At 53.7% G+C, this 14168-nt stretch overlaps 1 protein-coding gene across 26 annotated transcripts in view; it reads left to right on the top strand.

Moving 5' to 3' along the window:
* Window positions 1-201: 201 nt before the first annotated feature.
* The window catches only part of SEMA4A (semaphorin 4A), a 34855-nt gene continuing 20888 nt past the window's right edge, over window positions 202-14168 (top strand). For 2 of the 26 annotated variants that reach the window (XR_012435309.1, XM_005541479.4), the window contains exons 1-6: window positions 202-392; window positions 9126-9293; window positions 11006-11166; window positions 12962-13024; window positions 13280-13378; window positions 13611-13716. Coding sequence is in view for 25 of the 26 variants with exons in the window: in XM_005541479.4 (XP_005541536.1) it covers window positions 9155-9293; window positions 11006-11166; window positions 12962-13024; window positions 13280-13378; window positions 13611-13716 (568 nt within the window). In the remaining variant the exon portion in view is untranslated. Of the gene's footprint in view, window positions 393-1349; window positions 1408-3970; window positions 4059-9123; window positions 9571-11005; window positions 11167-12961; window positions 13025-13279; window positions 13379-13593; window positions 13717-14168 lie in introns of those variants that run through there. The other 24 variants (XM_065544605.2, XM_074040913.1, XM_074040915.1 and 21 more) reach the window with 24 other exon arrangements.

The raw sequence follows: 14168 nt of genomic DNA, 5'->3' as shown, positions 1-14168 counted from the left end.
GGGTTCCTGGCAGCTTCCTGAGTAACTGGGACTGCAGGCACGTGCCACCACCATGCCCAGCTATGTGACCACTTTTGCAGAACCTGAGACCTATTGCCAAGTATCATCCCAAAGAGTGGAACTAATTTTCACTTTAACCACTAGTGGGCAGGTTATTGCCATTCCCATTTTAATTAAGGCGGCTGAGACCCAGTGAGAGACGAGGTTTACCCCAAGTCACCCAAGACTCCAGATTCTTAGAAAATACTGTGGCAACTCAGAATACTGTGGGAGGACCAGGGGGGCTTTGCAGAGGAAAGGGTTGTTTTGGCATGAAAGAACAAGAAGAGTTTCATCAAGTGGAAATGAGAACTACTATCCCGGAAGAGTACATCTTCCAGGTGGGAGATAAGGTAGGAACAGAAACTCAGAAAAAGGCAGAGTCCAGGCTGCCTGGGGAAAAGCCCTCCCGCACTAAAGGGTTGGGAGGGGCCTACAGTACCCTGAGGGGAGTTTGAAATTAATTGCAGTGCCCTGGGAAGCCAGGGAGGGTTGTGAGTAGAGGGCTGATATGAGAATTGAGGCTTTCTGCTCTTCGTCTGTCTGCTATCTTCTGTTTCCATTTTCTTTGTCCCTCTCTTCTGCCGTGGGTTTCTCTCAGCTGCCCCAGCCCCTCCTGGCATAACGAAGTCGTTTTCCTTTTCTGTGTCACAATCCTGACAGCCCATCAGGAAGCCGAGGGAGCGGGTGAGCCAGGGTTCTCCTCAGAGCCTCGGTGCCCCCATTGCTCTGTGCCCAGAGGGGCAGAGAAAACAAGACTTGGAGAGGCAATTAGAAGGGAAGGTGCCTCCTACGCCCCCTGACTGACTCTGGGGTCCTGGCCTCCCCCCGCCTTCTGGGACCAGGCCTCAGGCCCTTCCACTTCTTGGGCTGATTCTCCGTGCCTAGTACCAGTTGGTGCCAGCTGGCAGCTCTCACCGGAGACTGAGGTGGCACGCATATGGGGGAGGGGAGGAAGTGGGCAGGAGCCCAAGGGGAACAGGGGGCAGGATCTGAGGAGGTGGAGTCAGAAGCTGGGTTGCCAGCATGGGGGTCTCATGGGATGAGGGAAAAGTGAGGCAGAGGACCCTGGGGTCTTCCAGGGGAGTAGGGAAGGTGTCAGGTGGTCCCCACTCTGGCTCTCCTGCCCCTGCCAAGTCCAGTCCTCTCCCCACCACCTACTTTCCTCTACATTCACCCCCTTAAGCTGCCCCTGGCTAATTCTCCTTGGTCCCTTTAAGAGCTGCCTGGGAACTGGGGCACTGGAGGGGGCTGGAAGGGCCCCCACCCCCTCCCTGCCATGCCTGGCCCTGCTCCACCCCCTGTCCGGTGCAGACTCTGCTGGAAGTCTTGGACGCCTGGGTTAGGGTCTCCTCTTCTGGGCTGGGGGTAAGGCTTAAAAATGGTGGGGAAGGGGGACTGTGGTCCCTGGGGTAAGAGGGAGGGGCGGGATGCCAGAACTCTGGGACTATGGACATAGAGTGTCCAATGGACAACACAGGGGGTGGTCCTCTGGCCTCGACTGGGGGAGGGGCAGCCTCAGGGATCTTGAGGGGCATATCCTAAGGAACAGGATGCCTGGGTCTCCTCCCTCCACTCCCCCATCTCATTTCCCCAAGGCCTTCATTTTCTAAATTCCATCAGCCACTCCTTGCCCCCCTGCAATCAAAGACACAGGGTCCCAACATCTCACCTTCCCACACGTGGGGAAATTGAAGCTAGACAAACCAGAGGAAATAGAATTATGTATGCTGCAGCAGGAGAAATGGAGATAAGCTTGTGGAAAGGCTGTCTCTCCTTCTCCACCCCACACAACTGCAAACAGGAGGCCTGGGTGTCCAGCTCACTCCAGCGAGTTTCTAACTGTGGCTATGGCCACCACCCTGGACTCTGTCCCTCCTCTCTCACCAAGACCATTTAGCTCTTTTCTGGAAGTTTTGACTCTCATATGGCAAGGCCAGGGGAGGCCCCTGAAGTCTGGCTGTGTGACCTGGATTGAAGTGGAGCCAGGTGGGATCTGTAGGCTCCCCCATTCCCTTGGATTATTTCAGAAATGTAACTCCTTCCTTCTCTGCCACAGAGACTGGGCCCAATTCCCCTAAAAGGGAAGAAAATAGGGGCAGGGACCCAAGGATGTCCAGTGGGGGTGTGACGGCTTCCTGTAGTTCACCCACTTCCTTCCTGTTATCATTCTAGTTCAGGGTCCTCTACTCCCCACCATTTTAATCTCATATCACGTGTCCCAGTCCCAGGGGAGAGAAGCCTGAACAAGCAGGCCCTCTGAGTCGTCACAGCTGAGATGCAGAGGGGCAATGAGAGTGGAGTGTCAGGAATCAGTGGGGACATGGCGGACTCGCTCAGGGTCCACTTCTGCTTTCAGCACATGTCATGCCCTCCTTGCCTCACCCCAAAGCAAATGCTCAACCACCACCCCAACTCAGATCTAAAGGGGAACCTGTCTTGGTCCATGAAACCCTCTACCCGGGGCCGACACTAGCACACTCATTTCCTTCCTCTTAAAAATACTATGAAGTCTGGCAGAGCCATGCTGCTCCCAGGCAGGCTGAAAAGCCATTATTTTATGGATGTGAGGCAGGGAGGTGCTCTGCCCAGCATCACACAGCAGGCCACAGGCAACCAGGCCTGGGATCCAGGGCCCTTCATCCCAGACTCATGGTGCCTTTTCTAGTCCCCTGCCAGCTGAGACAGAGGCCAGCCTGGAAGGGGCTTTGTCTTTTTCTTTTCTTTTCTTTTCTTTTTTTTTTTGAAATGGAGTTTTGCTCTTGTGGCCCAGGCTGGAGTGCAATGGCATGATCTCAGGTCACTGCAACCTCCATCTCCCGGGCTCAAGTGATTCTCCTGCCTCAGCCTCCTGAGTAGCTGGGATTGCAGGCATGCGCCACCATGCCCGGCTAATTTTGTATTTTTAGTAGAGATGTGGTTTCTCCATGTTGGTCAGGCAGTCTTGAACTCCCAACCTCAGGTGATCCGCTCGCCTCAGCCTCCCAAAGTGCTGGGATTACAGGCTTGAGCCAATGCGCCCGGCCTGAAGGGGCTTTTTCAACTCCTCATTTTACCAGTGAAGTTAGGGCCCAGTGGAGACAGAAGGGAGCTCTAGTAACAAGGCTGTTTAGGATCAGGGCTGGGAGAGAGCACAGGCTTGGCTCCCAGAAAGGCTCCATACAAACCACTGCCTGCCTGTGCTCCTCCCGGAATGGGAAAGAATCCAATTCAGTTTTCTTTCCCTATGCCCATCTAGTCTAGACCCTTGGAAAGTCCTTTCTGAAGTCTGCCCTCTACAGCACAACCTTTCCCTCTGAATACGTCTCAGAGGATGTTAGCCAGAGAAGGCTTCTGGGGGAGCCACCTTCTTCTCAGGCAGCTTAGGAAGGAGAGGCAGAACCTGAACCTGGCGGTGGACCCCCTCCCTCAGAAGTCAGGATACTGTGAATAGGAGAGGGCTCCTTGGGGTTCTTGACAGAGTCTGTCCCTTGGCTTATTTGCATATTTGCATAGATGTTTGTGGGCTCACTTGTGTCCTCATTGGCAAACTGAATTTGCATGGGGCCAGGCTGCAGTCCAATTGTGTCGCCCTGGCATATACACAGTTCCCAGGGTAGAGGGAAACCCAGAGGAACCGGCTGTAAAGAGGAATTAGCCCCGGCTGACCCCCTGAACCCAGGTGGGGACATGTGCACTGTGGTGCCTGCTGAAGGTGGGCAAGGGAGCTGAGCAGGGACTGGAAGCTACTGTACCCCCTTTTCACCTCCTCCCGCATCTGGAGCCCCTCCTCCTCCACACGTGCGAATCCAGGAGCCACAGAAGGTGGGGCGCAGTGGGACACGGGTAGGAGGAGGAAGAATATGGGGAGATTCTAGTCCCTCCCACTTAGAGATGCGGTCGCCATGGTGACTGAGGACCAGTGAGGCGGGATGGGGTTGAGGATGGGGGTGGGGGTGTGGCAGGGGCTGAGGCACTGGGAGACCGGAAAGCCTGGCATTCCAGAGGGAGGGAAACGCAGCGGCATCCCCAAGCTCCAGGTAAGGGAGCGGGAGAGCTGACAGTTCTGAAGGGAGAGGGCGGGGCCATTGTCTGGTGCTCGCTCTGCCCTAAGGAGGGGGCAGACAGAGGGGTCGGGCCATTGTGTGTGATACTCAGCGCAGCCTTCCAGAGCTAGTCAGACTGGAGGAGGGGACCTGGGAAGCTCTTGGGTAAGGGGTTAGGAGGGACTGAGCTGGTGGGTGGCAAAAAGGCTGGGAGACAGTGGGGATGGGAAGAGGTGGAGGGACACAGGGGGCGTAGAGGTTTGGGGACGTCCCTAGTGCCTACACACGCTAGGCACTCAATACATACAAGTTGACTTGACTTGCTTGTGATCATAACAAGAGAGCAGATGAGGGCCAGGGCAGGTGGAGCTAAGTCAGGGAAGCCAGGAAGCAAAGCTCTCCAGGACTGGGCTCTTCTGTGGGCTGCCCCTGAAGCTGAAAGGGAGAAGGAGGTGGGGGAAACTGGACCTGCCAGATCTCCGCTGAAGCCAGGAGTGGCTTCTCTCCTGGCTCCAGGAGCTGCTCCTTTAGTGAAGCATCCATGCTCTGCAGAAGAGACTGAGTGCCTGGGGCTGGCTGAAGCTCAGAGGTAGCATGGAGTAGGGGTGGGAAGCAACCTCTCCATCTCCCCTCCCACCTCCACATCTAGACCTTTCCTCTGCACAATAGAACCTGGCAGGAAGGGGTTACCATCAGATGCTGTGTAGGGGTTGCAGGGGAGGAGCTGGACTGTGGCAGGGCAGAAGGTACACTCAGTGTTGTTGTCATGGCAGGACCCAAGGCTGGGCTCCAAGACTTGTGGAGAAATGGGCTGGGGGAACTCCCAGATTAGAGCCATGAAAATGGCACAGCCCCTGTGGGCGGATCCCTGAACATCTGACCCCCTCCCACTGCCACCCCACCTGATCTGCTGCCTGAAACCATCCCCAGCCAAGGTACTTCTCCTTGGCCTTGGTTTCCTCATTTGCACGGTTGTCAGGAGGGGTATGTCTGAGTACCCTGTCAGCCCTGAGCTTCTTCGATGCTGTGTGCAGGACCTGCTATATAATTTGTGGGGCCCAGTGCAAAATAAAAATGTAGAACCCCGGCCGGGCACGGTGGCTCACGCCTGTAATCCCAGCACTTTGGGAGGCCGAGGCAGGCAGATCAGGAGGTCAGGAGATCAAGACCATCCTGGCTAACACGGTGAAACCCCGTCTCTACCAAAAATACAAAAAATTAGCCGGGAGTGGTGGTGCGCGCCTGTAGTCTCAGCTACTTGGAGGCTGAGGCAGGAGAATGGCGTGAACCCAGGAGGCGGAGCTTGCAGTGAGCCGAGATCGCTCCACTGCACTGCAGCCTGGGCGACAAAGCGAGACTCCGTCTCAAAAAAAAAAAAAAAAAAAAAGGGCTGGGCGCGGTGGCTCAAGCCTGTAATCCCAGCACTTTGGGAGGCCAAGACGGGCGGATCACGAGATCAGGAGATCGAGACCATCCTGGCTAACACGGTGAAACCCCATCTCTACTAAAAAATACAAAAAACTAGCTGGGCGAGGTGGCGGGCGTCTGTAGTCCCAGCTACTCGGGAGGCTGAGGCAGGAGAATGGCGTAAACCCGGGAGGCGGAGCTTGCAGTGAGCTGAGATCCGGCCACTGCACTCCAGCCTGGGTGACAGAGCGAGACTCCGTCTCAAAAAAAACAAAAGTAGAACCCCTTGTTTAAGTATTATGAGGACTTTGAACAGAGCAACAGCAGAGCATTAATCCAAGCGTGGCCCTTCTGAGTACAGGGCCCCGTGTGGCTACACAGGTCTCGTGCCCGTGAAGCCAGCACTGGCTGGGGCCCTGCCAGTTGAAGCAAGGGAGATGGCAGTGGGGCTTGGGGTCTGACTCCAGAGACTTTGGTGTGAGGGGTGCACTGCTGGGGGCAGGGTGCCCTTCCCATTGGGCTCTTTTTGACCAGGAGGCTCTTGCTAGAGGCAGGGGTGGGTAACTCACAGCCTTCCTTCAAGGAGGTTTCTGTTACCTCTGAAACGCTTTATTGACCCAAATAAGCACGCTCATAAGGGCCACGCTTGGGGCTGGGCACAGTGGCTCACGCCTGTAATTCCAGCACTTTGGGAGGCCGAGTTGGGCAGATCACTTGAGGTCAAGAGTTCGAGACCAGTCTGGCCAGCATGATGAAACCCCATCTCTACTAAAAATACAAAAAAAAATTAGCCGGGCTTAGTGGTACATGCCTGTAGTCTCAGCTACCTGGGAGGCTGAGGCAGAAGAATGGCTTGAACCCAGGAGGCGGAGGTTGCAGTGAGTCGAGATCGCACCATTACACTCCAGCCTTGGCGACGACAGAGCAAGACTTTGTCTAAAAAAAAAAAAAAAAAAAAAAAGCCCATGCTTGGTTTAATGTTCTGGTGTTGGCCTGTTGAAAGTCCTCAGAAATCACCCCAGAGATCTTGTTTCTTAACCTAGAGTAGGCAAAGCTCACTACCCTCCCAGCCCACGCTTGCCTTCTCTATCCAAGTGGCTCAGAACTGTGGACTGGGGCAGGAGGAGGACTGAACGACTAGGACTCTGTAGAGTCTTTGTAGCTAAGAGATTTGCTATTGAATGAGGCAGATCTGAATTCAACTTGGCTTCTAGCTGTGTAACCTCTCTTCTTGATCTGTAAAATGGGATTATGTCCGTACCTAGCTGCTAAAATTGTTGGGAGGACTAAAGCCTGATAGTGTGAACTATTCATATTGGCTAGAGGGACTGGGGAAGAGGACATCTGGAGTTGGGAGAATTCTGGATGTCTGGAGGAAGAACTGGGGGCAGGGCATGGAGTCTTTCACTTCCAGAAAGGCGGGAATAGGACATCAGGCTGGAAGTGTGGGGCTGGAACTCCCCCAACCTCCCCGTATCAGAACTCCTCCCAGTGACCCAAATAAGCCAATCTGTTTAAGCAGAGAGGCCCAGGGGAAGACCGGCTTCCCAAATCTGAGCTGGGGGTTGGGGAGACACAGAAGGTAGGGTCTGGATAAATGGGAGTTTCTCTTGATTCTAAGAAGCTGGAAGCAACCTGGCAAACAGCCTCTGGGAGAGTCTGGGGGAGTCCTAGGCAAGTCTTGACAGAAACGATTATTAGGCAGGATATGTCTGAGACCAACCCCTGGGGAAATTGAGAGAGACGAAAGAAGGCTGAGTACCTCAGATGAGGAATTATAAGGAGTAGCCTGAGCTGTAACATCCCCCATGTTGGCTGGTGCTGTAGCAGGAGGGATGGAAGTTACACTGCAGGAAGGACTTCCTGCCAGGGAGGAATGTGCATGTCAGATGGAAGTGGATTATTTATTAGAGTTGGATTAGCCCTGGGATGTCTGTGCTCTTTAACCTGCAGTCAGCTGACCGTGTTGAGTGGGCAGGAACCTACCCACTTTGTAGGCCATGGAGTTCTTGCCGCTGGATGCCTCATTAACCCTGCGTTATGAGGCTCCCCCTGGAGCCTTTGAGGAGGGGTAAGCAGCCATCTTTGGGGGTTGGGCGCCTCCAAAGTGTGGTCCAGTGAGCATGAGTTCAGATGAGAAATGTTCTGGGCTTCCTATTGGCCTGATTTTTGGGCTTCCTATTGGCCTGATTTTTGGGCTTCCTATTGGCCTGATGTCAAGGAGTGATGGAGATTAGACTACAAGGGGGACTTCCTCAGCAAAATCACAGATAAGAGCCTAATACAATTCTTTCATTTTTTAAGAAAGATTATGGCCCAGCTGACAGTGGGAGGTTTAAAGGTTAGACCACTGCAGGGACTTCCCAGTAGGTAGGAGTGGAGAGACCCCACCTTGTGCGTAAGTGAAAAGAGGAATATGTCATGTCCCCTATCTGGGAAATCTTGAGCAAGAGGAGAAACCACTGCTAGGCTGGTTAGACTGGCTGTGACATGATGGAGAGACAGGGGAATCACTGAAATGACCTAGAAGGGCCTCTTAAACTTTCTGGTTGGACCGAGCAAGAGGAGGGAGAGAGAGGTGTGTCTCTTGTGAGGTGGGTGAACCTCTTTTTATTCCCTCCCAAACCACCAACTTCCACCCAAGCCAGGATCTGTCACAACTCGAGAGGTGGAAATTCCGGTTTCCCTGGCCCAGAGCTCCCAGTTCTGGCTTTGGCATGATGGGCACCTGGAGGGCTGCACTCCCGTTCCAGCCAGGCTGAGCCTTCTGTCCCCTGCTTCTGGGGCCTGGGAATCCCCCTTCTTCTTTCTCCTGAATGGCACCCCCGCCCTAGAATCCAGACACCGAGTTTCCCACTGTGGCTGGTTCAAGGGTATGTGAGGTGAGATGGGTGGCTTGGGGTGGGTGGTCTTGGGAAAGATTATGTAGAGGCCCAGGGAGGCAGACACAGGAGCAAGAGACAAGGGGGCCGGGGAGCTGCAGAGGCTGGGAGCCGGCCAGCCACCCCTGCCCAGGCAGCTCCCCAGGAAATGCTGATAGCCAACCTGGCGGGATGGACCCTCATTGCCTCCCTGGAAGAATCAGGCCAGGCAGGACTGAGCCTCAAAGACCCTGAGCCCAGCTGGGGCTGGGGGAGAGGTTAGAGCAGACAGACTCAAAGGTCTGCCCACCTAGGTCAGAGCTGAGTATGAGGCACAGGTGTCAACAGATCTGAAAGTGACAGGAGAGTAAGGTCTGAGGAATTTATATTTTGGGTGCAGGAACCTGCTCCCCAAAATGTCCCCTGCCCAGAGCCAGGCCACGGTTTGGGCTTGGGCTATGAGAAGAGGGAAGGCAAAGGAGGAAAGGCAGGAAAGACGCCCTAAGAATAAGGCAAGAAAAGGCAGACCAGAGCTGTTGGTGAGAAGACAGCAGAAGAAGAAGGATAGGGGACACCCACAGGGGACAGTGAGGTGACAGGCTGAGGCTTGGAAGGATGATGAAAGTGAGACTGTCTTAGGGCCCTTCTAGATGGGGAACCTTCCCTGCCCTAATGTCCCCCCCGCCCCAACCAATACACACGCTTCTGCTGCCTGGGGCTCTCCTATTGGTCCCCAGGGGGGATGTGGTAAGAACTGCTCACCCAGAAAGTGCCCGGGTGCCTGTTTCCCCAGAGCTCCCTGGTGACAGTCTGTGGCTGAGCATGGCCCTCCCAGCCCTGGGCCTGGACCCCTGGAGCCTCCTGGGCCTTTTCCTCTTCCAACTGCTCCAGCTGCTGCTGCCGACGACGACCGCGGGGGGAGGCGGGCAGGGGCCCATGCCCAGGGTCAGATACTATGCAGGTAAGTGTATGATGGCAGCAAGTGTGGGGATGGCAATAGAGAGCTGGAGGTGGGTGGAGGAAGGAGAGAGGAACAGAGGAGAGGGGGGAAATGGACATGGAGAAACGGGGACACAGAGAGAGATGCCAGGGAGAAACAGAGGGTTTCGGAGAAAGAGACACAGCCAGAAATAGAAGTCCAAATGGAAAGAAAAGCCACTGGAGAGCAGATTGAGAAAAACAGGGGGCCACGGGGCCACGGGGCCACGGGCACTGCTTCTTCCAGTTCTCCAAAATCGGTAATTTTTCTTTACTTCCTTAAATATCACTGTCACCAAGCTGGGCACCTCAAACTCCTAACTGCTTCACACTCCCAAGTACCCCAAAATTAAGGCCCATGCTAGAAGACCATGCGTGGACCCGGTGACCCAGGGCACACCAGGCCCATGCCAACCACATAGATCATGCTGGACCATACCATGTCCAGGACTGTGGGATGGTTGGTCGGAGAATGGGCCCTGGAACCCACACGCAAGCACAGCTTGACTGGTTTCTTACTGAGACTGTGGAGGCTGCTGGTCCCCTCACCTCCAGGGAGAAGACTCAGGAAAGGATATAGACACTGCAGGAGTTGTAGGTGACTGGGCGTGGCTGTGTCTTTAGCATCTTTCTGGGGCAATCAGTAAAGGAAACGTATATTGCCCACTGATGCAGAGACCTCCTCTGTGTTGGATGCAGGGCGTACAAACATGGATAAGCCTCAGCCCCTGCCCTCAAGGTGTTCACAGTCACAAAGGGGGAAGCACATGAGCAAGCAGACCATCAATACAGGGTGATCTGTTCAGTAACTGAGGGATTTATGCAGCTTTGGGGGAGGCCTGGCTTCCGGGAGATGCTCCTCCCTGAGGCCAGCCCTTCCAGCCCGCAGCTGCACCATATTCCCCAACTCCTCCCCTCTGTCCTGTGTAAGATTCCCTGAGCCTACAAACGTATCAGTTAGCTAGTCAGCTTTCTAACTAATGCAACAGTGCAAGTGCTAATAAGAGAGGATCTGAGGAGCTCCTTCCTCCTTGCTGATGTGCCAGTGGGACAGGAACATACACCCCCACCCACCCCACAATGCCAAGGTCATGGAGAGGACCTAGATGAGCCTCCCACACCTGGCTCACTATCTCTGCCCAGGGGACATCCAGCCATGCCCACACAGATCTTTGAAGAAAAATGCTTCCTCTCTGTTTATGGTGACTCTACTGGTGGGAATTTCCTTTAACAGAAGAGGAAGAAAGCAGGGGTGGTTGGGGGGGTGGCGAGAGGGACCCTCTGACACACACCCTCCTGTCTGCATGTAGCTTTGCTGCTTGTGGCTGCCAACACTTTCCTGTTTGTCTGTCTGCCTGCTGCTCCCCGTCCTACTGAGGACCAAGGCATCCTCCCCCATGGTAGCCCTCCCTGTCCCAGGCCTGGAAGAGCATCCATTGTGCCTCACTTTATTTCCTGTCCCCATTACTCTGTCTCTGGCTGCCTCTTCTCTCTACTGTGGGCTCAACACACAAAGCTCTTGTGGCTGCCGGCAGGGTGGGGTGAAGGGGAGAACTGCTGGTGGAGGAGAGTGGGTCTAGCTGCCAAGGCCCGGGGAGCACACTCAGGCAACCCTTCCCCTTCCCCCACTTATATCTCAGGAGTCAGCTGCCCACCAAGTCCTCATCACTCTCTCCTTCTTACTACCTCCAACAGGGGATGAACGTAGGGCACTCAGCTTCTTCCACCAGAAGGGCCTCCAGGATTTTGACACTCTGCTCCTGAGTGGTAATGGAAATACTCTCTATGTGGGGGCTCGAGAAGCCATCCTGGCCTTGGATATCCAGGATCCAGGGGTCCCCAGGCTAAAGAACATGGTAAAGAGTCCAGGGATAAAGAGTGTGGGCTGGGAGTGAGAAGGGGGCCGGCAGCTGCCCTGGGCTTGGCTGCCTGTGCATGAGTAACAGCTCAGTTGCTGCTATCTGTAATCAGCAGTTCTCTTTATATGTATATCGTGACAATATAACAGACAGGAAATGTTGTGGCCTCACTTTTTTTTTTTTTTGAGATGGAGTCTTGCTCCGTTGCCCAGGCTGGAGTACAGTGGGCACGATCTTGGCTCACTGCAACCTCCACCTCCCGGGTTCAAGCAATTCTTCTGCCTCAGTCTCCCAAGTAGCTGGGACTACAGGCACACACCACCATGCCAGGCTAATTTTAATAGAGATGGGATTTTACCATGTTGGCCAGACTGGTTTCGAACTCCTGACCTCAGGTGATCTGCCTGCCTTAGCCTCCCAAAGTGTTGGGATTACAGGCGTGAGCCACCATGCCTGGCCTGTGACTTCACTCTTCATTGGTATTGTGAATAGTGATTGAATAATATTAACTGCAAAAATGGCTGATATGGAAATCATTGACATATGAGATAAACATTGACTCAAATTATGTCAACAATTTGATATCTAACCACTAGTAGAGATCACTGATGCCTCTGTGTCTTTTTTTTTTTTTTTTTTTTGAGATAGAGCCTTGCTTTGTCACCCAGGCTGGAGTGCAGTGGCGCGATCTCCGCTCACTGCAAGCTCCGCCGCCTCCCAGGTTAACGCCATTCTCCTGTCTCAGCCTCCTTAGAAGCTGGGACTACAGGCGCCCGCCACCACACCTGGCTAATTTTCTTTTTGTATTTTCAGTAGAGATGGGGTTTCACCGTGTTCGCCAGGATGGTCTCCATCTCCTGACCTCGTGATCCGCCTGCCTCAGCCTCCCAAAGTGCTGGGATTACAGGTGTGAGCCACTGCGCCTGGCCTTTTTTTTTTTTTTTTTTTTTGAGACAGAGTCTCACTCTGTTGTCCAGGCTGGAGTGCAATGGCATGATCTCGGCTCACTGCAACCTCCGCCTCCTGGGTTCAAGCAATTCTGCCTCAGCCTCCTGAGTACTGGGATTACATGCGCCCGCCACTAGGCCTCGCTAAAGAGATGGGATTTCACCACGTTGGTCAGGCTGGTCTCGAACTCCCAACCTCAGGTGATCCGTCCGCCTCAGCCTTTCAAAGTGCTGGGATTACAGGCGTGAGCTACCATGCCCGGCTGCTTCTGTCTTAGTCACCCTATTACTGGGAACAATGTGAGGAAGGAAGGAAGAAAGGGAGAGAAGGCACTAGCAATATAGTGATCACCTCCGTGGTTCGTGTATCCTGATGTGTAGTCTGCTGACCACCTGCACATATGAGATGCTGGTTAAAAATGCAGATTCTCTAAGGCGTGACCCAGGAACAAACATTTTAAACAATTTCCCCAGGAAATGTGCGGTTTGACAACTGCTGCCATATATACCATTCTTCGTGTTAGGTGTTTTGTATATGCCACCTGGTTGTATCTGCCAGTAGCCTATGAAATTGACCAAGATCTCTCAGTCAGGAAATAGCCAAGTCTAGATTTAAACTTGGGTCTGTCTGATTCCTTAGGCTGTGTTCAACTATGGAGCTATGTCTGATATCAGTATTATTCAAGTAATAGCCATAGTCACAAACTGATGCTATTACTGCCCATCAGCATATCACTAAGCACCATGCCTGCTGTTGATTTCACATCAGAGAAGGGAAGCAGGTCACAGTGAGAACCGAAGACCTCATTTCTTTTCATCTTGCCCTCCCAACTCCCTACTTTCAGATACCGTGGCCAGCCAGTGACAGAAAAAAGAGTGAATGTGCCTTTAAGAAGAAGAGCAATGAGGTAAGTGGAGGTGGGGGAGTGGGGGTAGAGTGGGTAGAGAGCCCTGGCATCCCTACACCATCCCTGGATAGCCTCAGGTTGGGCGGCAGTGGAGGGCGCTTGTTTGCATGGTTATCTCCTGGATTATGTTCTACAGAGAGGTACAGGGACTGCCCCAGCATTACCCAGCCTTTCTCCTCAGTGAGGGGGCAGGCTCTGGGGGTCCAGGAAGTTGAGGTAAGTGGCCTGGAGACCTAAATACTCTGTCTCCCTCAGACACAGTGTTTCAACTTCATCCGTGTCCTGGTTTCTTACAACGTCACCCATCTCTACACCTGCGGCACCTTCGCCTTCAGCCCTGCTTGTACCTTCATTGTGAGTTCTCTGGTGCCCAGTGCTCAGGCCCCCAAGCATTCCTTCTCACATCTACCCTCGGCATTCCTCTGTAGCTCTGGAAAACTCTGGCCTTCCAGATGCAGGACCCTCATCAACTTCCTGGCCCCAGACCAATTTCCCTCTATGTCACTTTCCCTTCCTTCCTCAAGCCCCGCATTTCCCAGATGTGAGACCTTGGCGTTCTGGCCCCCCAGCCTCTCTCCCCATTTAGGAACTTCAAGACTCACACCTGTTGCCCATCTTGGAGGACAAGGTCATGGAGGGAAAAGGCCAAAGCCCCTTTGACCCCGCTCACAAGCATACGGCTGTCTTGGTGGGTGAGTATCAGGTTTCTCACCTCATCCCAACATCTGCTTTCTCCAGTCACGCTGTGAAATATGGAATAGTACAGAGTTTTCCGAAAGGCAGGAAAAGCTGGGTGTAGTGATGGATACGTATGGTCCCAGTTATTTGGAAGCCGAGGTGGAAAGACCCTTGAGCTTAGGGGTTTGAGTCTAGCCTAGACAACACAGGGAGATCGTCTCAAAAAAACAAAAACAAAAACACACACACAAAAACCAGACTTTAGTGCCTTATGCCTGTAATCCTAGCAGTCTGGGAGGCTGAGGTGGGTGGATCACGTGACCCCAGGAGTTCGAGACCAGCCTGGTCAACATGGTGAAACCTCATCTCTACTAAAAATACAAAAATTAGCCAGTCATGGTAGGGCGCACCTGTGGTCCCAGCTACTCAGGCGGCTGAGTCACAAGAATTGCTTGAACCCGGGAGG

Source organism: Macaca fascicularis, chromosome 1 (assembly GCF_037993035.2).
Source record: "Macaca fascicularis isolate 582-1 chromosome 1, T2T-MFA8v1.1".
Classification (NCBI taxonomy): domain Eukaryota; kingdom Metazoa; phylum Chordata; class Mammalia; order Primates; family Cercopithecidae; genus Macaca; species Macaca fascicularis.
This window is presented reverse-complemented; position numbering and strand designations above follow the sequence as displayed.